Genomic DNA, 23,183 nt, shown 5'->3' on the forward strand with positions numbered 1-23,183 from the left:
AAAAAAAAATAAAGTAACAAAATACCTAAGTTCGTCAGCGGGCGTAGAAAGGCTTAAGACGCACCACATGGATGACTTCGGGTCGTGCGCGGCGCCGCTGTGATTGCGAAATGCCGTCTGGCACGACCTCATAGTCCAGTGCGCCAATACGTCGGATGATCTTATATGGTCCGAAATAGCGACGTAAGAGTTTCTCGCTAAGTCCTCGTCGGCGTATCGGAGTCCAGACCCAAACACGGTCTCCGGGCTGGTACTCGACGTAGCGTCGTCGAAGATTGTAGTGTCGGCTGTCGGTTCTCTGCTGGTTCTTGATGCGCAGGCGGGCGAGCTGTCGACCTTCTTCGGCACGCTGCAAATAGGTGGCAACGTCGAGATTTTCTTCGTCAGCGACGTCTGGTAGCATGGCGTCAAGCGTAGTTGCCGGGTTCCTTCCGTAGACCAGGTTGAACGGCGCCATGTGCGTCGTTTCTTGCACGGCCGTGTTGTATGCGAAGGTCACGTACGGAAGGATGGCATCCCACGTCTTGTGTTCGACGTCTACGTACATTGCCAGCATGTCGGCAATGGTCTTATTTAGGCGCTCGGTGAGGCCATTCGTCTGCGGGTGGTAGGCGGTGGTGCGGCGATGGCTTGTCTGGCTGTACCGCAGGATGGCTTGAGTTAGTTCTGCCGTAAAGGCCGTACCTCTGTCGGTGATGAGGACTTCCGGGGCACCGTGACGCAGGAGGATGTTCTCAACGAAGAATCGGGCTACCTCGTCGGCACTGCCTTTGGGCAAGGCTTTTGTTTCGGCGTAGCGGGTGAGGTAGTCCGTAGCTACGATGATCCATTTATTCCCGGACGTCGACGTCGGAAAAGGCCCCAGTAAGTCCATCCCGATCTGCTGGAACGGTCGGCGAGGTGGCTCGATCGGCTGTAGAAGCCCGGCTGGCCTTGCCGGCGGTGTTTTGCGTCGCTGACAGTCTCGGCATGTCCTTACGTAATGGGCGACGTCAGCAGAGAGGCGAGGCCAGTAGTATTTTTCTTGTATCCTCGCGAGAGTGCGGGAAAAACCGAGATGTCCAGCCGTTGGGTCGTCATGGAGAGCTTGCAGAACCTCTGGACGCAATGCTGAGGGTACCACGAGGAGGTAGTTGGCTCGGAGAGGCGAGAAGTTCTTCTTTAGGAGAATGTCGTTTTGCAAGAAGAACGACGCCAATCCTCGCCTGAACGCCTTCGGCACAATGACGGTCTTGCCTTCCAGGTAGTCTACAAGGCTCCTTAGTTCCGGGTCGGCTCGCTGTTGTTCGGCGAATTCGTCGGCACTGATGGGTCCCAAGAAAGTGTCGTCATCCTGGTCGTCTTGTGGCGGCGGTTCGACGGGGGCGCGAGACAAACAATCGGCGTCAGCGTGCTTTCGCCCGGATTTGTACACGACGGTGATGTCGAATGCTTGAAGTCTCAGGCTCCATCGTGCGAGGCGACCTGAAGGATCCTTCAAGTTAGCTAGCCAACATAAGGCGTGGTGGTCGCTTACAACTTTAAAGGGCCTGCCATAGAGGTAGGGGCGAAACTTTGATGTAGCCCAGATGATGGCGAGGCACTCCTTTTCTGTTGTGGAATAATTTGCTTCCGCCTTCGATAGCGACCGGCTAGCGTAACTTACAACCCTTTCTAGTCCGTCAGTCCTCTGCACAAGCACGGCGCCGAGACCTACGCTGCTTGCGTCGGTGTGGACTTCGGTATCGGCATTTTCGTCGAAATGCGCAAGTATTGGCGGCGATTGCAGGCGTCGCTTCAGTTCTTCAAATGCTTCGACTTGCGGCGTCTCCCACTTGAACTCGACGTCGGCCTTCGTGAGATACGTCAGTGGCTCAGCGATCCGTGAAAAATTCTTGACGAAGCGCCTGTAATAGGCGCACAGTCCAAGAAATCTACGCACTGCCTTCTTGTCAGCGGGCGGAGGAAAGTTGGAGATGGCCGCAGTTTTCTGAGGGTCGGGGCGCACTCCAGACTTGTTGATGACATGGCCCAAAAACAAGAGCTCCTCATATGCGAAGCGGCACTTTTCTGGCTTCAACGTGAGTCCGGAGGTCTTGATTGCTTGAAGAACTGTTTCAAGGCGCCGGAGGTGTTCCTCGAAGCTTGAGGCAAACACAACGACGTCGTCCAAATAGACGAGGCAAGTCTGCCACTTCAAGCCTGCCAGTACTGTATCCATGACACGTTGGAAAGTGGCAGGCGCCGAGCAAAGACCAAACGGCATGACCTTGAACTCGAACAGTCCGTCTGGTGTTATAAACGCAGTCTTCTCCCGGTCCCTCTCGTCGACTTCGATTTGCCAGTAGCCGGTTTTGAGGTCCATCGACGAAAAATACTTTGCGTTGTAGAGTCGATCCAAGGCGTCGTCAATCCGTGGGAGGGGGTATACGTCCTTCTTCGTGATCTTGTTGAGGCGACGATAATCGACGCAGAAACGTAGGGTTCCATTCTTCTTCTTCACTAACACCACGGGGGACGCCCACGGACTCTTCGACGGCTGGATGATGTTGTCGCGTAGCATTTCGTCGACTTGTTGCCTTATGGCCTCGCGTTCGCGCGCCGAAACTCGGTACGGGCTCTGACGGAGTGGCCGGACATCTTCGTCGGTTATGATGCGGTGCTTGGCGACAGGGGTTTGTCGAACTTTTGACGACGACGAGAAGCAGTCCTCGTATTGCAGGAGCAGAGCCTTTAGTTGTTCTTTCTTGTGCCTGGGAAGGTTCTGATTGACGTCGAAAGTTGGTTCAGGTACTATAGTCGTCGTTGCAGGTGCACTGGAATCCGTGAAGGCGAACGCACTGCTGGCTTGTACTATTTCGTCGATGTAGGCGACCGTTGTGCCTTTGTTAATGTGCTTGTATTCGTAGCTGAAGTTCGTGAGCATCACTCTTGCTTTCCCTTCACGTAGCTTAGCTATGCCTCTAGCGACGCAAATTTCACGATCGAGCAGTAAGTGATGATCGCCCTCGATGACGCCCTCCATATCTGCAGGCACTTCGGCACCGACGAAAATCATTACACTGGAGCGAGGCGGAACGGTGACTTGTTCTTCTAGCACATTCAAGGCATGGTAACTGATGTCTGTATCCGGTGGTATCGCGTTGTCCGTTGAAAGCGTTATTGACTTGGACCTTAAATCGATGACTGCACCATGTTGGTTTAGAAAGTCCATGCCTAGGATGACGTCCCTGGAGCAGTGCTGCATGATTACGAAGCTCGCCGGGTAAGTGCGATTGTTAACCGTGACTCGCGCTGTGCAGATTCCAGCCGGCGTTATTAGGTGGCCTCCCGCTGTCCGGATATCAGGTCCTTGCCAGGCCGTCCTCACCTTCTTCAACTTGGCGGCGAACGGGCCACTGAAGACGGAATAGTCAGCTCCAGTGTCGACGAGAGCGGTGACGCTATGACCATCGATTACCACGTCTAAGTCGGTAGACCGTCGTCTGGCGTTGCGGTTAAGTCGTGGCGTCGGATCACGGCTACGTCGGCTTGCTTCGCTGCTGCTACGTCGCGTCGGTAGGTCTTCTTTCGGCGGCGAAGTGTTGTCGTCAAGGCTCTTGCTAGGCGGTGTGCTGGTACCTCGTTGTGATGATGCGTGAGTTGTCGTCGTCGGTGGCGGCGGAGGATCTTCGGTATTGCGTCGTACAGCAACCGCACCTCCATCGGTTGCTGCCTTTAGTTTCCCGGATAGGGACTCACGGACCGGCCCCGCGCTGGACCAGTGTATGGTCGGCGCTGCGGCGACAGGTAACGTCCTGGTGACGGCGAGCGTGAGGGTCGTCGTGGTTGGAACTGGGCTCCGGCGAGGTAGTCAGCGATGTCGCGTGGTCGCTCGCCAAGCTGTGGACGTGGCGCGTTGACGGCGAACCCTCGTAGGCCCATCTCGCGGTATGGGCATCGGCGGTAGACATGGCCGACTTCCCCGCAGTGATAGCAGAGCGGGCGGTGGTCGGGGGCGCGCCAAATGTCCGTCTTCCGCTGGTAGCTGCGCTGGGCGACGGGCGGGCGTGCTGGCGGCGGCGGCGGTGGACGACGGAACTGCGGCGTTACGGGGCCCTGGCGCGAGCGCGGAGGGGGGCCGTGACGACGGGCGACGGCGGCGTAGGTCAACGCTTGCGGCTGTAGTTGAGGCGATGCCGGAGCTTCTGGCACTTCCAGAGATCGCTGAACCTCTTCTTTAACTATGTCGGCGATTGAAGTCACCTGAGGCTGCGACCTTGGGAATAATTTCTGTAGTTCTTCCCGTACAACAGCTCTGATCGTCTCGTGCAGGTCGTCGGCGCCTAGAGCTTGAGCTTCGGCGTAGTTTGTCAGCGCACGGCGGTTGTATTGTCTGGCTCGCATTTCAAGCGTCTTCTCGATGGTTGTCGCCTCCGAAACAAATTCTGCCACAGTCTTGGGCGGGTTGCGCATCAATCCAGTGAATAGATGCTCTTTGACGCCCCGCATCAAGAACCTAACTTTCTTTTCTTCAGGCATGTCGGGGTCGGCGTGGCGGAAGAGGCGAGTCATCTCCTCCGTGAAGATCGCGATGCTCTCGTTCGGCAATTGAACTCTGGTTTCCAGGAGAACTTCAGCCCTTTCTTTTCGTACGACACTCGTGAAGGTCCTCACGAAGTTCTCGCGAAATAGGTCCCAAGTCACCAGGGTGGTCTCCCTGTTCTCAAACCATGTCCGAGCAGCGTCATCCAACGAAAAATAGACATGGCGCAGCTTGTCATCGTCGCTCCATTTGTTGAATGTCGCGGTCCTCTCGTACGTCTCCAGCCATGTTTCAGGGTCTTCAGCTGATGAACCACGGAAGGTCGGTGGCTCCCGAGGTTGCTGCAGCAGGATGGGGGACGCTGGGGCTGCCATTGAGGTCGTTGACTTGGCCTTGATCGCTGTGGTCTTCTCGGGAAGAAGTCCGTATTCTGGCAAAAGACCTTGCTGCCTACGGCTAGCTCGCTGGTCCTTGGCGATGTTGGTCTCGTCCGCCGGTTTCGGGCTTGGGTCGCGGCTTTGCGGGGGTGTCCGCTGCATGGACACAAAAGCACCTCCACCAGATGTCACGTAGTAGTGACGCTGAAGAAAACAGTCGTAAAACTGTGTACAACGAAACTGGTTGTTTATTGGGCGAACCTGTGCCCACAAAAGCAAGGTACACTCAAAGCACAACGATAACGGCGAACACAGTCGGCGATCGTCGAAAATCTGATCAGCGGCGAAACGCGTCGGCTGTTATACCTGAGTCATCGAAGGTTCTAGATTAATTCCTGATGCCCGCGTGTCTTCCAGAAAGTTCTAGACAATTCGCGTCAGTCATGCAATCAGATAACATAAGCGTCGGTGAAAACAGGCAATGGAAAGAAGCATCGATAACGTTCTAGAAACTTCCGATACAGGCGCGTCCTGCGCCGAGCGATAACGTTTAACATTTGTTAGCCGGTTGAAAGCGGCCACCGGTGAAACATAAACATGTATACGTGTCAATATATATATATATATATATATATATTACATCTTTTACTCTATAATGTTGCATGACCTATTTCTTTCTTTTTGTAAAACGGTCTAATACAATGCCCACCTGCTTTGGTCTCACTGAGGCTGGCAGTATCGCATATATATAGACTGGCAGTATATATATATATATATATATATATAGAGATAGAGAGAGAGAGAGAGAGAGAGAGGGGGGGGATATGGTACATCGTAGGTGGGACGCGGCGCTTGGCGCAGACGAGGCAGACACAAGCTGACAAGCTGGAAGAATGGACGTTTATTGTCAGTGCGCGTCCAAAGATAAAGACAGGTTAAGGAAGGAGGGGAAGGGAACACCGTAAGGAAACATAAGATTAGCGGAGAGAATCGCACGTGTAACTGTCCGTTTCAGCTGAGTGATAAGAACACTACCGTTATAACGATATATATGCATATACAATGCAGCGTGCTGAGCACGAGGCGATGGGTTTTCTAAACTTGAATAATTGGGTTTTGGCGCGAGTTGAAATTTTCAAGTGGTCACGCTTGATGCGGCGTCACACACACACACACGCACACACACACACACACACACACACATATATATATATATATATATATATATATATATATATATATATATATATATATATATATATATGGCGTCGCAGTATCCAGGGGAACATTGTTACATAGCGTTGACAAAATCGCAGTTCCAAGCACTGACCGCAATCGCGAGTTTTATCGCCGCGCTTGAAGTCTTCTGGCCATATTCTACCTATGCACGGGTGCAAACATACGCGGATGCGACACAAACTGGTGTGCCGAAATCTCTGGCACCCTTAAAAGCTTGCAAACGACGTTAGGAACTGCAATGACATCGCCCACACGCCTCGACACGCCCGTAAAGAGCGCCATCAGAGAAATTACGCATTTTCAGATTGTAGGCACAAATGTTTTTGCACTTATTAGTAAAAAAGTTCATGCGCCATTCCACTGCTGTGAAGGTGGATTACCAGCGAAACAGTTTAACACACGACATTGAGGTGACACAGAATTTAGATCAAAGGTATGAGCAAATCTTATTTCTCTTGAGCGGTGACGGTGGTCATCCCGAAGTAAGACACACGCACATCCACTTTTATTTTGATCGGCGGCATACTTTCGGCGTGCAAGACTACCGCCACCTCGCGGAGGTGGAGGAAACTAGACACGCGCGACGGGACCGCCACCCGGCAGGAAAGTAGACACGCGCGATGCGACCGTCACCGCCGGGAGAGCGAAGTGAAAATAGGAACGCAAGCTCTGGGAACGACGACAAAGGGGGGCCGGTGCGAGCGTACAAATGGCCGACGCGGGTCGCACGGCGGCACATCTTTGAGAAAATCTTACTGTGTTCCTGAGAGTCTACTGATCTTGAAAATGGTGTGTATTGATACTTAATCTACTCAAAATACATATCCAAGTGATGAAACGTATAAGCTTTTGCAAAGAATGAAGCGACTTCGCGTCAAATTCGGGAGCTGAGTTTTTGCACTCGCAGATCAGTTGACGGACACGAAAAATGCATTGAACCCTAGCAATAGGCAGCTTCGCTGCAAAACATGTCGGATGGCGATTCATTCTCCAGTTGATGTACATTAGAGCCTTCCCGGGGTAGTAGAAGTGAGCATGTGGTGCATGAGCAATCAAATTTTCTGAGAGGCCCGCACTGTCTCAAACAGCGTCTCCGTCTTCAACCAGAGGCAATCTTATCAACGACAGCGTTCCTAAACACTGGCGGCCACGAGGGGGAATAGCGAGAACGCTGCATTTACCACAAGTACCACCGCACGGCGTTATTGCACGGTGCTACCACCGGTACTGATACCACAGCTTGGTGGCAGCATTGATGCCACTGATACCAATACTACCGGTACCAGTGGTGCCAGCCGTGCCGCATGGTGGCGTACCTTGCCGCATACGTAAAAGTGGGTGTAACGCACCAAGGGAGACTATCTGTAATATTACGAAATATGGGCTAAGGGAAACCGCACAAAGCAGTTTTTGCCTGTATGTGTTTGGTAATATACTCAACGCAACATTTATTCTAAAACGTTTAATAAAACGTTGCCAAGTAAGGTTGGAGAGCGGAACCGGTTGCATTGCTGGCAGTTCTTGGATTGACATTTGTTACCAACCCCACTGCCAGCCATCGCCGCCGCCATTAGACGCGGAAAATTGCGACCGACAGAAATGTAACGAATGGTGCAGATCTTGACAATATAAAGCAATTGACAATTAGAGCACATAAGGCGAACAGTTATTTGAAAATTCTGTGAAGAACATGCTCGACGTTTGCTTGGCAGCTTAAACGACAGAGCCATAGCTAGGAGCAGCATAACAGCGTTCGCTCCAGCAGCAGTCAAAGCAGAACACTGGGTGGCACTTTAACGGGCACCAAATATTCGTTTTTATCAAGTCCAAGTTGCCGGCAATTTGTTTTCATTGGCTGACTGCAATCAAGTGAATTGCGCCCCCATAATTCGCCGGTGAAGCTAACCTAACCTAACGTAACACGACACGATACTTAACTAGACTGATACGATTATCCTGTCATTCATCCCACTCAAGGAGGCTTAAAAGAAATGCTGGAGAGGCAGGTGAAGCTAGCGTGTGCCTATACTTCTACCCTTAAAGAGCGCCGCGACAGCTGAAATCCGCTCACAACTTATTTCATTTCGCTCAGTTATTTTAAATGTTAGCCTCATTGGGAAATAAAAGCTCGTGGTTTCTGGCAAAAATGTAACCTTTGGCTCCTATTGATATCATGATGTGCCATAAAGTTTCAAAAGAGGTTTAGGCTTCCTTCTCAAACTGCAGTGACAGATAAAGAGACTTCGAACAATACCTGTACGGCGAAATTAACCATCCTAAATAGCACGGAGTAGGAGGAAAGCGCTTCCTAAATCTACGCTATTCGCTAACGTTCTGTCATGCCTATGGTAAGATGGCGGTGGTTCGGCTTCACTTTTGAGGTGTAATATCCCACCACCACAGCCGCTGATCACTCCGGCCACTTCTCACCAGAAAACTTATGCTGGCACTCCTCTCCAAATCGCAGCCAGCCAATGAGCACAATGTATGGAGGATACCGACCCAAAAAGAATAAGGACAGCAAAGCGCTCTTCTGGCGTCTCTGCTGGCGGCTGGCCGAATACACCGAGGCACTTTACCCACTAGCGAAGGAACAGATGCCGTCCTCACCGGTAGGAAATGCGCTGCAACCACGATGAGCCTCGGTCGTCCATGTCTCGTGGTCGTTTTGCTCCTGCCAGCTGCGTGGTAGAGGTATGCGAACAACTGCACGGTTCCGGGGATCGGGAACGCAACACGAACAAGCACTGGGGGATCGACGCGACGCGGCAGGAATCACCGACGCTGCATCGCGTGCGAAAAAATGAGGTCCGATGCGCGTAGCGTGCGCAGGTGCGCTACGTCTTCTTTCTTTTCTACGTTTATAGCAGAACGTATTTTTGACGCGACAGCGCTAATTGCCCTTTGTCGCAGAAAATCCGGTCTAGGCATTGGCGCCGGCGTCGTTGTCCGATAGAGAAAATCATCCCTTATATGGTTAGGTCTATGTATATAGGGCCCGCCTTACTATATGACATGCGGTAAATGCGGGTTTTATTGCCACACCACTCTATGCCTAAAGTGGCTCAGAGCTCGTCTTACATTCTTGACAAAATTATTCCTCAGAATTTTGAGAATGCCAGCCCACAAACGAATGTCATGAAACAAAACACGGACAGCGCATGCCTTTTGTGCTAAATTTTCTCATACTGAAATATTAGAAGTGCGAAAGCACAACAGAAACCTGAAAATGATGTAAAATTTTTGCCGCGGCCGATCCCGGAGGTTGTGCACTGGCTCCTGGATTGGCCCACACAAGGAGCCGCGTTTCTACCAGAAAGCTCGCCTTCGTGCATAAAATTCGCCGCCAGTGTTTGTCGGTAAACATTACGGTTACACAATGTGAACTTGCCGGGAAGCGTGAGGAGCAGTCAGGGATCCTTGAATGCTATCGCGTTCCACGCTTAAAGGTGAAGCTTAAGCGTCCTCTATTTCTTTAAATAGCATCGATTCTAGCTACAACTAAAAAGACTTCTCGACGCTCCGTTTCACAAACTCGAACTACCGTTGACTTCCCAAATCGTCCTTTCTTTCGGGGCTTCGGCTCTGGGCTTCCGCAGGGATGTTCGCTTTGCCATATGCAATTTTATTGGCAACACAAAAGGATTAGTGCCATAATGTATTATTATCCTGATCATTTATCGCAACTTTCTCATGCAAAGTTCTCAGTTGATTTCAATCGACTTAAATCAATACGATTGGTCTTCGATTTCTATTCTCAAAGGACCCTAAACTACCCATAGGTCGAAATTTAGTTATGGTGTTGCAGCTGGGCACGAGTCTACAACGAACAGGTAGCCGCAAGAATTTTTCGAAATGGTGCCGTAATAGCGGAGTTACACGCGTTTAATGATCGAAACACGGCCCTCGCTTGTTTCTCTCTTTCCTTCGCCACTTGACTCGTCGGCTGGTCTCTCCTCCTCGCCGAGTGCTCCTCCAAATGTCACGTGACATACGTCATCGCCAACGCGCTTTTCAAAACACTGTCCACTTCCGGTTAAGGCACGTCCTAGTTTGCGGCAAACATACCGACGGCGACCCGGCCTTCAGTGCCGTAGAACCACAGAACGTCTGCCGCGCGAGAGGTGTCCAAAGTAGACGGCAGTTCCGCCGGCGCACCGCCCACTGCACGACCGACGGGCTCATCGACGGCCGCGAAGCTGCGCGCCTCCGCCACCGGGGACGCAGACATCGGCTGCAGCTTCTGTTCCAAGCAAAATAATTACCGCTAGATAAATTGATGCGTAAATTGTACATCTTATGAAAAACGATATCCACTGTCAAACGTTAAACACTAATGAGAGCTCCGATACTTGTCGAGCTCAGCTGCAGTGCACGGCTACCGACGGCAAACGACCGGCTCGGCTGTGCTGGCATCGCAGCCGACGGCGCCGCTAATATAAGCGTGTTTTCATCTTCGTGTACAATTATTGCGAAGAGCAACAACAAAGGTAAGAAAATATTGCGGCTTGTGAGCGTCGGTAATTCATTCGGAAGCGCCGTACGCTTTAGATTTGAAGTGAACCGGAGAAGGCCTAGCGACGATATCGGCGCCGTCGAGCGATCAGGGGCGGTGAGGCGGCCGCACTAGTGGGTCCCGGCATGGAGGATGGAAAATGTTTCCTTCCTCTATGGGTCCAGGTCTCATCCTCTCAACGGCAAGGAAATCTCGCCGTTCGCGAGCAAAACCGCCGTCCAATGGCGGCCCGCGAATGGCAAACGGCGTGCGGCGAGTTACCGTACCGGTAACGTGGACGAGCCTTAGCCACGTCTTCGCGCTTGTCGGTTACTCGCTGTTGCTGTCGTGCCTGCCCGTGCTTATGCGAAGCGTGCCGCTATGGACCCTGTGTTGCACGCACGTCTAGAAAGGCCAACACTGTCGGACTCTGTTCGCGCAGCTAATCAGGCCGCTAAGCACGACTGTGCTGGCATGTGAGCGATTTGGCACTTGCGTTGCGGGCTGTAATTACCGATTCGCACGTCCGCACAAGTGAGCAACACGGCGAGGAAGAGCAAGGAGCGCTTGTACCTGATAGCGGACTAACCGGAAGTCATAGGTTCGACTAGTCGACATCATCGCCCCCGTTGACATCACCAGTTGCATCTTGGTGACGTCATGACGATGGCTGGGGATACCGGAAAGGCCCGGAGAGCAGCACGGAATTGTTTTTTTTAATTTTTTTATTTTGTAGCATGCCCGCGGCTTGTAGCGCCGCAGCGTTTGGCATCGTTGATCGTGACGGCATTACTCGATGCCCGTGTTTACTTGAAATGTTCAAAAATATCGGAGATGGTTTAGGGGCCCTTTAGCACTTATACTACGCTTTATCTCTTCGAATAATCTAATTTTGCTTTAATTGTAATCCCCGGAGGGGGGTATGTGCCATGTGCCGGAAATCATCATCGTCATTTAAAAACAGACCGACTTGAGCAAAAATGGCTGTCATGCTTTCTCGCCGTTATCATTGAAATTTCAGTTTTTAAGGCGAAAGCCTTAAATCTCTATGTTTCAAGATAGCTGTGACACGGCCGCTGGATAAAAAAATAAAAGGTGCGGCCTGCCGCGTCGGGCGTGTTGCAATGGGAGCGATTGTGACATCCGTAGTTGCATTGTCGGCCGCTTGGCTGGGCCAAACGGCGCTAGTCATCGGCGATGGAACGCGCCGTCGGCTGGCACGCGCGACGGCGTTCCAAGCTCGTTCCTGACACATTTGCCATTTGTTATGCCGATGCCAGACAACAGCACCCGACGTGTGGCGCCGCGGCGGATCACACCGTTTTTGATGCACGCGGCAGGCCGCACCTTTTTTTTTTTTTTTTTTTTTTTTATCCAGCGGCTGTGGCTGTGAGGCACAGAAAAAGTCAGCGCTTGCCTCGCGCTCCTGCCAATGCTCGCGGGTCAACGCCGCTCTTGATGCCTTAAATAATTATTACCACTCTTTTTATCAAGCGGACAGACCTATTAATCTAGTATGGGTCCCCACCCACTCCGCAAATCCTGGGAACGAGGAGGCGCACCACATCGCCCGAGGGTTAACAAGCCGGGAGGCGCGCTGCTCTGACTCGGATCCTCTGAGTGAGGTGGTGACCACATATAATGAAATAACAAACTTGTATAAAGAAAGGAGGCGCACTTACCCGGCGCCTCATCGGGACCTTACCAGAGCGCAGGCCACCGTCCTTCGCCAGCTTCAGACATACTCTTTTCTCAGTCCGCACAGATTGGTGATTATCACAAATGGGGAATTTAACCCCATATGTCAAAACTGTAACATGAACGAATTGGCAACACAAGACCACATTCTTTGGGGATGTAGTGGTTTTCCTCCCCCAAATACGCTCTTGCCAGCCCCCTCCAAACTTACCTGGGAGACCTACTGCCGCCGATCTCAGGGAACAACTGAAAATCGTCACTTGGGCCGAGGGAGTCGACCCCAACAGGGGCCACCCTGAGACCCCACCATGATTTTCAATAAAGATGTTGTAACCACCACCATGCCAGGGTTCCCATACTGCCCCTCGCGCTGAAGGAAAAGGGCAGCGGAGGCGCTGGGGAGGAGGAGGCAAATGTCAGCGGCGGCACCCGTAGAACGATCTGAAAACGGCGCCAGCACGCTCGTGCGCCTTGTATGCGTCGCCGCGTGGGCTCAGAGCTTCATTTCACATCGCAATGGGTCCAACTAGGCATTCGCATTCAGATTCTTAAGAAGGTCTAAGCATTCCCCGTAACGTTTTTTTTTTTTTTTCGCATTCTGGGCACAGGTTCGCCAAATAAAGATGTGCGATTATTTACTAAATCTTAGCACGCAGTAATAAGTATGAATCAACTAGCCCAGCAGCAAGATAGGGAGTGATACTCCATATCGGTTGCAGTATTCTGCATCTCCGAGGACGCTGCACCATCGCTAACCAGGAAATCGACACAAATTGCTAAAGCGCGGCGTTCACAACGCCCCTGAAAAACCTAAGATAGCGCCAACTGCGCCCCTTCGCCTCTGCCTCCTGTCCTAGCAGCAGCAGCGCCTCTAAGGTGTCCACAAAGAAACTATGGACGCGAGAGCCACAAGCACGGCCGGGCTCGATTGGCACGCGCTCGCTAGCGCAGGAGCTGCGTATTCGGCGTCCATCGTTGCCTAGGTGCGCGTTCTGCGTCGCATGAAGTAAACAACGCAAAAGCGAAAGGATACTTGTGATGGCGCTTGCTGGACCTTCTAAAAAAAAGTTGTCGCAGTTTCACCTGAAAGGCGAAGCATCAATTGCGATAGCAAATTTGTAGAGAGCTATACGGCGTAATGGTAGTAGCTTTATCAGCTGTATAAACTTGGATATGCAGCGGCACCGGCCACACGCAGAACTGTTGTCGACGCCGTCGGCGTTTTGCCCGCGTTCGCATAAAATGCGTGCGGCGTTGGTGACTGTTGCCGGAGCCTCTGATATAAATAGGCACTTGGTGCCGCAGCTAAACGTCGCCTCCCTCCCCCCCCCCCCCCCCCCACGTCATTTCGCGCGTCGGAAGAAGGCGCGTTTGCTCTACATATATGGTGATTGTAAAGGACGAAAGATAAACGCCTACTTCTGCAGCCCTTAAGGGAGCACGGCGCAGAACGCGCGTTTGTTCTCCGCCGTGGGTTCACTCCCCGTGAAAGCGCGCGTCCCTCGCGCCCTGTCACTCGCACATACAGCGTTCGGGGGCGCGCGGCGACGATTTCATCTCCATTGAAGTCATACGGAACCTCACGGCGACGACGACGGCGACGCCGACGGCAGAAATCTGCTTTGGAGTGTCCATATAATTGCTATCGCAATAACATAGTGCATCACGTTCGAAACCGTGCGATTTCTCAGCGCCGCCGAGCTTACCCGGATGCGACTTTACAATTTCTACACACTAAGAAAAAAAGGAGTATCCCTTACTCTTTTCGAAGAGTCTGGACTCGCCACATATATGACACACTTTGGGGGAGACACCCGAACTCCCTTTCGCCAGAGAGTCCGAAGACTATCTGTGATGTATACAAGGTGGTTACTTAACTCCTGACGCAGTAGTCTTGCACACTCTTTTCTAGTAGTCTCCTGGACCCTCTCAAGAGGGTTACAAGACTACTGCTGAGGGAGTCTGTTAACTCTTCTAGATGAGTCAGACGACTCAAGATAGAGGGTCACATGACTACTGCTAAGGGAGTCTGTTAACTATTCTAGGTGAGTCAGACGACTCAAGATAAAGGGTCACATGACCACTGTTGAAGGAATCAGGTAACTATTCTTGCCGAGTCTGATGACTCCATTTGTATGTGTCGCGATACCCCTAGTGCTTGGTGCAGGACTCTTGCAAATAGAGTAATCTAACCAATCCATGTAAGTCATTCGACTATCTGCTGGCAGTGTCGAGCCGCTTTTCAAAATGAGTCACAAATTTTTGCCGACAGTGCAAAGTGACTATCGTGAAAAGACAACACAGAATAATAATGAATCCATAGCTAATCACAAGGGAGGTTAGTAACAAAAAGTGATTATTCCGTCATTTTGTTATTGTCTTCTGGAAGTGTCTTCTTTTTTGTGTTTTATGTGCCAAAACCAGTTCTGATTATGAGGCACGCCGTAGTGGAGGGCTCCGGATTAATTTTGACCACCTGGGGTTCTTTAAAGTGCACTACGACGCAAGCACATGGGCGTTTTTGCATTTCGCCTCCATCGAAATGCTGCCACTGTGGCCGGGATTTGATCCCGCCTTCTGGAAGTGTCAAATGTATCAGTCAGCAGAGAATCACCATGAACACCAGACAGTTCTCTTTACTATTAAACTGGAATCAATGGCCAACCAAGGAAACAGTTTTAAAGAAACACCCAATATGCACCTTGCAGCTGTATGTGGATGACACTGCAATGTCACTCTGAACCATAATGACACCATAAAATTGTATGTCACTCATGCAAAAGTTCGATTCACCCCAACACAAGTCATAATTTTATATTGTCGAAAGGTTCTTAAGCTAAACCTATTTCACTGTTCCCACAGACATATTTTTATTTAGAACTTAGGATGTAACCTCCTATGCAAATAATGTACACATGAAATATAACAAAGGGCTACACTGGTGCAAAAAGGAGAACCAGATAATGAAGTGCAATAAAAACAATATTCCAACTTAGATTACATAATCTATGCAGTACAAAATTCAAGACAGCAACTGGTTGGCAATCGATAATCCAATTTAACAGTAAAAACAGCTGTCTTACCTTATGGTACTCTTGTTGGCACTTTTCCCACACAACTCATGCATGTTTCTTAGCTTGAGTTGAAAATTGATCTGAAAAACACCATATTAAAAAGTTGTGCATCAATTTTATTCTTTCATACAATCTGCAACAGTGGATACAAACTTTAAAACTGACAGTATTACAAAAAACATACAGCAATATTTAAGCTAAACATTTTATTGAAGTTGACCTAAACATGGTTTTTTAGGACTAAGTTTTTTAAGACACCAACAATTTCACTGATTGCAATACGCACTAATACAAGACTTGCCATAAATCAATCATGCTGGCAAAATATGTAGCACAGGTAGCTGCATTTTGCATGACAAAGATAGCGCATGAATCATGAGGACAAGGAAGGAAGCAGACCAGGTGGTAACTTAACTGAACTCAGCTGCACACATGCAGCTGTAAAAGACACATACAGAAAAAGCTGAAAGACACATGCAGAAAGTAGAGACATGAGGAAGGCTTCTTTTACTCATCCCAAGTCATCCTAAGAGCAGATTACATAACGACTGTAATTTACTCTCAGTAAATGCATTTGCACGTCACTCATATAAAGTTCTTGTGATCTAAAGCGCTTCATGTGATTATATAGAAGTTGTGTCACTATGTTAAAGGCGACTATAGCAAGGGACACGTTTTGTTTATTAAATCATGTGTTCAAGGGAAATGCTACTCAAAATGATTTTCTTTTATTTTTTTGTACTAGAGGTTTGAAAATTAAGCCAATTAGAGGGTTCTTCAAGCTGATTTCATATGTTATTTTTGTTTATCTGCTACATTTCTTCAGTTATGTCTTAAACAATGGCACAATGTATATGATCTTTGCGGGCAGTTTCTTCTGTATTAAATTTTCACAAAAACCATTGTGCTAACTTAGCTCTTTGTAGATGACAAAGTGCCGATATCTATCGAAACATGTAAACTTAGTGGGACTATGCAAGTAAAGCTCCGTACACTTTAATAATTTTTTCACAATCCCATGCAAATAACTTTGTGCACTTACATTTGTCCGATACTAACGAGATTCGGCTTACATACTCTTAAGGTATATAGAATGCTAATATCTACTTGAAATTGCAATATCTTTCAAAATTATTTCAAGTGTCCTATTTTTTGCATAGTTTCAGTAATTTTACATGCTGTTTGGGTAGATATCGGCACTTTGCGGTCTACGAGCTGAATAAGATACAGCACGATCATTCTTGTGAAACTGTTATATACATTAAAGTGCCCGCAGATACTTTGCCACTGTGTAGGACATAACTAAAAAAAATATAGCAGCTACACAAAAACCACTGACATACTTAAAATCTGCATATAAAACTATATGCAGCAGGATTTTTTCAAATCTCTCACTGAAATAATTTTAAAAAGTTGTTTCGAGAAGCATTTCACCTGAATAAGTGGCTGCCAATGTATTCTACCAAAGCGTTATACAATGCATTCAGGCAGAGCGCAGGGAGTTTTAGAAATAGCACACCAAAGCATCTGCCCCAAAGCCCCATGTCCTACTTGCATTTTTTTGTTCTTTCGTGCATTCTGTTGTATGCCACCATTTGCATCCCTTAACACTGAGTGCGCAAAACCTTAAACACCCCATTATTACATTGAATTTTTAGCCTGTTAAGGAATGGTGTGCAAATGGGCAACATCAACTATGTTGACAATAAACAAATATTTGTTCTCACATTAATGAAATGAGTCATATAAAATATATCACAAATTTGGAAATGAATGCAGAAAGAACCTTGCTGATTGTCAAATTAGTGCCACGAACAAGATATTTTGAAGTTTATCATTCTTAGTTTAATTCACTTCCCTCTAGTGCATGGGCTCTCAATGTAGTAGACTAACCCAGGCCTGGAAGGCAATATTTAAATCTGAAATAAAGACATACATCCCGCCACCACATGTCGGTGCTGTGTCATCAGAAGCGTGTATCTATAGGCATATAGCCTGTAAAATAATTTTTACATGATCTGTACCATTACTCTTGCATTCATAAATATTGAAAATTAGGAAATATAGTGGTGATTCAAAGCACTGCTGTAAACCTTCATGTTCGAGACATGCAATTCTCATAAGGTGTAACACAACCAATGTGTGCATGAAATCTACAGTACCGTTGGCATTCGTAAGTGTGGCAAGCCTATTTGCCATACTGACGAATGCCAAGCGTATCATGGGTTTCATGTCTCAAACGTTGTCCACCAGTGCCACTGGTATAATTGCACTGAAAGGAAGTCACATTATTAAGACACTTATGATGGGCAGCCAGGTTTTCCTACTATAATACTGTTTTTTTACATGCTCCTACGTTCTTTCCTTTTTAAAAAATAACAGGTGCTTGAAATAGGTGCTCAATTTTGCTCTTGAATTTATCCTGCTATGGGGCACTAGTTGAGTTCAAATTCTTGAACGTTTTACAGCGCTGCAGATCAATAAATGAACAAAACATGATGTAAGTCAGTGTTTTAGCCTTACGCATTACAACAGTTAAGAACCTATCAATTACATACACAAGTACAAAATAACTACGAGAAACTGGGCATACATACAGATATAATAGCAGGAGATGTTAAGAATTCCAAGAGAAAGGAAATATTAAAAAGTCGGTACTAAAGACATGTAACTTATAACAGGAGTATTTGCCAAGAATCCTGAAGAGCAAATAGAACATGAAGCCCAGGGAACACTCCATGCCACCATGCCAATATTTGCCCATGGTTCAACAAGTCGGCACAGCTGGCGATGCTGTTTGGATAGATGGCAGCCGAGGTACAGCTGCGAAATAGGTGAAACACATAGAAGGGTCACCAAACATTGAATAGTGGGGCACAACAGGTTGCCTTGATCCCTGGCATCCTCTGACATCGACGCGTGGAGTCTGATTATGGCATCCTTTCCAAGAGGCCTGGCTCAAGTGTGTGGCCCAGCTCGGGTAAAATTTCGCAGCAACCTGAAAAACAGAAGCCCACATCTATAAACACCAAAATATTCTTCACCATAGGACAAATCTGAATCTTACCATCTACACATAGCAGATAATGAAAACAGACACAGGCCACCTGACTGAAGGTAAATAAATGTGCAGAAAGTATAAATAAATGTAAGGAACTACTTATAGGATGGGATACTTGTCATTTTGTCTTGTGTGAATCAATAACTTCACCTTAACGTAATGTCAGGTGTATGTTACTTGGCCCTCCGTATGCCCCATTTCTGTAAGAAGGCTATTGCATACAAACTGTCTCCCCCCAACCTAGCCCTCGACCATTTCGGATTTCCTTTTGAAAAATTGGAGGCCCTTCAATATCAGACAAATTATGATTTTGTGAAATATTTCCAGGTGAAACATTTTTTTACTGGTGTAAGTTCGATGTGAATTTTGTTCTAAGGCACCGAAAGGCATAGCCAAGATACCGGTTTCTTCAATGTGAGAGTAGAACAAATTTTTCTCTGGAGAATGAAGCCTTACACCTAAAATTGTTTTCCTTGATCATCAGTTTATTATGGGCCGTTAAAAATGGGCAAAATGACCTATTTTTATTTTCAGAGAAATGGCTTCTAGCAAAAGCTGTAAACTAACGTGATTCAAGTGCTCAGGACATGTAGTGTACGCACAATGGTTTCAGAAATATATATCTCATGCAGAAACGCACAAAGATGAGGATGAACTCGCAGAAAACTCTGTTTTGGCGTATGTTTATCCGCAGGTTTAACAATGAGGCGGTCCTAGTAAAAATATGCCAAATATCACTTCTGAGAGCACACTGTATTGCTTTCAAATCAAAGTGGTTTCCACTAGTATCAAAATGTGCATCGTGGTTCGTCTAATACACATAGCTTTTTGGCGGCTAAAACAAATTGCGTGGACTTGAGCATTGCTGCACCAATAGAGGGACGTGGAATAGTGGAACTACTTCAAGGTTAATTCATTGCTGAGTGGCTACAGGCTGCTTCAGTCAAGACACTGCTGGATTGCATGTATTTACCTGCATCTTGCCGTCTGCCATCGGACTGCTTGGCATCATCACTAAGGTTGCCAACTCTCTAGTGGAAGCAGTCGGGACAGGGTGGTGGTGGAAGGCAGGAGCAGGAGCCGCCAAGTTCTACCTGCAACAAATTTGCGGAAATGTTTCAAGGCCTACCATGTCGTAATTTACAAAAATGCAGCAGTTGTCCATGTAACGTGGTTACTAATACAAAAAAGGTAAACAGTTAGCTCCTACAACACTAGAACCCCAACAATAACGAAGCCAAAGTTATGTTTATGAAAATGCCAGCAAAGACGAAAAAGAGTGTGCAACCCGAACCTGAGCTCATGCCACCAAGTGGTGTGCTAATCAATTGCAAGCCTGCCATCTTAAAATGTCATTGTATATTTTTTAACCTGCCTTAATCCAAGTTGAGCATCTCTTGACAAAAGTAAATCAAGCTAATTTATTTACTAATTTCTATGGTTATTAATGCAATAAAGTGCAAGCTGCAAATGAAGCTGGCCAACTGGGTAGTGCTAACAAAGTGCTTCTCTAAATCTTATTCTTGTTTCTCTGCCTGTCTTGGATCTAGCATTAGACTACAGAAAAACTTTCACATTCTTGACCTTTCACCCTGCCAATTTTTATTACATAATGCATAATACTTCAGCAAGAGCAATAATGGTTCCTTTTAACGGTAAATAGTGATAGAACGAGAAATGTCACTGGAGCCAACACGCTGACAAGAGGACTTGTATTATTCTCCTTGTCGAAACATTGGCTCCAGCAATGCTCTTTGTTCTATGACTCTTCATCATTTGAAGTCTCTTGTGCTACTGTGTGTGTACATATGTCCTTTCATTGTTGCGTTGAAGAAATTGTAATAACAGAGAATTAGTAATCGTACCTGACGAGAAATTTTGGCTTGTTGGTAGATGAGGACAGAGTAACCGCGCAACATTCATACATGGACAAAGGAGGCTTATGTGTCCTGTCTCCTCCAGCCATGTCTCACCCTTGAGTGATTACTCTGTCTCTATGTTAACGTATTACCATTTGCACAATACTAAAATGACTAAGGCAGGAACGAGGCCAAAAAATTACAACAAATCGCATCATACTGCTAAGAAGATATGCCAAAGTGCCTGCTACGATTTCTCACCCATAACGTGCTGGATAAGATGGCTACTTTCTGTGGCTGTTGCCGCTTCTTCAATACCTAAAATAAAATACATTTCAAAATTACAAAACATGCAGGACAACAGCAGTAGCGTAAGAGATCACACAACATTGTTTCTACAAGGTAAACTAATCTCTGATACATGACAGACAAATTTTTTTAAAATTAAATTAGTAGAATACACCACACCACATTAAATTTCATTCAACGCTGTCAGTGTTCCTTGGTACAAGAAAAAAAAGTATTTCTGCATGGCAGCAGTAAAATAGTACACAGAATTCTACTTTTACAACAAAATATCCTACAGCGATTAAGCCAACTACAGCTGTATGTACTTGCTATGTATGTCATCATCATCATCAGCCTATTTTATGTCCACTGCAGGACGAAGGCCTCTCCCTGCGATCTACAATTACCCCTGCCTTGCGCTAGCGTATTCCAACTTGCGCGTGCAAATTTCCTAACTTCATCATCCCATCTGGTTTTCTGCCGACCTCGACTGCGCTTCCCTTCTCTTGGTATCCATTCTGTAACCCTAATGGTCCACCGGTTATCTATCCTACGCATTACATGGCCTGCCCAGCTCCATTTCTTCCGCTTAATGTCAACTAGAATATCGGCTATCTCCGTTTGTTCTCTGATCCACACCGCTCTCTTCCTGTCTCTTAACGTTAGTCCTAAGATTTTTCGTTCCATCGCTCTTTGTGCGGTCCTTAACTTGATCTCCGAGCTTCTTTGTTAAGCCCGTTTCACATGGTGCGATCTTGCAGTGCGTTTTTCGCACCTACAATTTCCGCAGATGCGAAATTCGCAATCCCGTTTAAGATGGATCTACGGCAGCTGCGTTTTTCGCATACTCGTTAAGCATTCTGACTGGCGATAACGTATGAGCGAGCCGCCTCTTATTGGTCGTCTGTTTCCACCGCTACAGTGGATACCAACGCATCTGCGTTTTTCGCAGAGAAGTTCACGCCGATCATCGAAAAAACGCACGCAAGAAGGGTCCGGCGGCCTATTTTCCGCAGCTGCGAATTCGCACGTGCGAATTCGCAGACAAAATCGCATCATGTGAAACGGGCTTTAACCTCCAAGTTTCTGCCCCATATGTTAGCACCGGTGCTATGTATGTACTATAGCTGTATTGTTATACGTACAATAGCCAAGACAGGATTAACTTATTTGGGTTCATATGCAGCTCACTGGGAGGTACAACTTTGCAATGAACTCATTTCTGCTTGCCAAATATACAAATACCAATATACTCACATAAAGATACAAATGAAAGAACCATTTCTTTCATAAAACAAAATACAAAATACAAAATAGAAAATCGAGTAATAATAGTCTCCGCGCGCATTCCTAGGAAACGTCTGTAACTACCAAGAGAAACGTCGTGCCAAGAGAAACGTCGCGCAAAATGTAGCCAAACCGGAAGGGCCGAGTACGCGCCGTTTTAAAACTCGAACAAAAGCTGATACACTCACCTGAGACGGTAATAGAAAAATGGCACTGTCACTCCCTGCTGGTAGGCTTTCGTATGCATCCGGCAGTCTCTGTGCGTTACGATCTCTCACATCACAATGAAAGACGACGCAGTGCACACGGCAACACTTCGGGTGCTAGCCACGGTCCGGCGAGCTATACTTGTTCGATGTCGGCCAAGACGAAATCGGCGACACGCTACTGCTGGCCGTTCTTGTCGTCGCAATCACGTAGCACGGAAAGAAGTTCCCATCGTAACTTGCCGTAATGTTCGGTTGCACTCGCCCCTAACGCAGCGCTTTCAGGGCCGTTCAACAACGACAGCGAGCACGCGCATTCATGTTGCAACACAACTACAAAATGGCGCCGGGCTTTGGATGGCTCCGACTTTGGATCACTTTGGGGCCGCAAAAATCATAAACTAGTTTCGGTTTTCTTCCCTCGCGCTGAAAAAAAAAATGTTTTGCTCACTGATAATTTTGCTTCACGTAAATAATGTTCACGAATGTAAGAGCCATGAATTTAAACAAGGTAGAACTATTCCCGTTTATTTGTGATAGTGATTATATGGACACAACCGGTGAAATTTATCTGTTGGCGTTGCTGTGAGCTTACGTATGAAGTCCAAGTGCGATAAGATGCTACCCCGCGCCGTTGACTGCGCGCGTGAGTGCAAGTGTTCGAGGGTGAGCCGCGCCGTTGACTGCGTGCGTGAGAGCAAGTGTTCGAGGGTGAGCCGCGATGAAACGTGATAACACGCGCGAAAGCCGGGGGAAGGGAGGCGTTGGTTTAGCGCGCGTCTCCTCTTGCCGTTGCTCTGAAACCGGTATTGCGCCACACTCGCCCTGTTAGAGGTAATCTCCGAGGGGTCCAAAAGCGGGGTGAGCCGAGGTAGCGTAATTTAAAGTTTCGGAAACGCGTTGAAGGAAAGAGGCAGAACAAGTGTTCGGTCCCCTCTCTTTGAGCTCATCACGCCATCGCTGTGACAGCAAGCGTTCGCCATCAATTGAGTGAGATCTGTTTATGTTAGCACGTGCACGTGTGACCTCATGCTTGCTAATGTAATTAGTAAACGAATGTTTACTGCAATTTATACAGCCGCTGAAACTACGAAC

General features: G+C 47.8%; 1 protein-coding gene and 1 long non-coding RNA gene across 2 annotated transcripts in view; both read right to left on the reverse strand.

The window, feature by feature from the left end:
- Positions 1–8,877, reverse strand: part of LOC119461751 (beta-hexosaminidase subunit beta-like) — a 90,800-nt gene extending 81,923 nt beyond the window's left edge. The window contains 1 exon segment of the mRNA XM_037723125.2: positions 8,731–8,877. Coding sequence (XP_037579053.1) covers positions 8,731–8,774 — 44 coding nt within the window. The 5' untranslated portion in view covers positions 8,775–8,877.
- Positions 8,878–18,170: 9,293 nt separating this feature from the next.
- On the reverse strand, positions 18,171–22,416 carry LOC125947425 (uncharacterized). Its single transcript, XR_007468283.1, has 4 exons — positions 22,071–22,416; positions 20,569–20,625; positions 19,422–19,542; positions 18,171–18,385 (listed from the first exon to the last, which is right to left on the reverse strand). It is a non-coding gene; the product is annotated as an uncharacterized LOC125947425 (long non-coding RNA).
- Between the last annotated feature and the right edge of the window lie 767 nt (positions 22,417–23,183).

The sequence above is a fragment of the Dermacentor silvarum genome, chromosome 8 (genome assembly GCF_013339745.2).
Source record: "Dermacentor silvarum isolate Dsil-2018 chromosome 8, BIME_Dsil_1.4, whole genome shotgun sequence".
NCBI classification, from domain to species: domain Eukaryota; kingdom Metazoa; phylum Arthropoda; class Arachnida; order Ixodida; family Ixodidae; genus Dermacentor; species Dermacentor silvarum.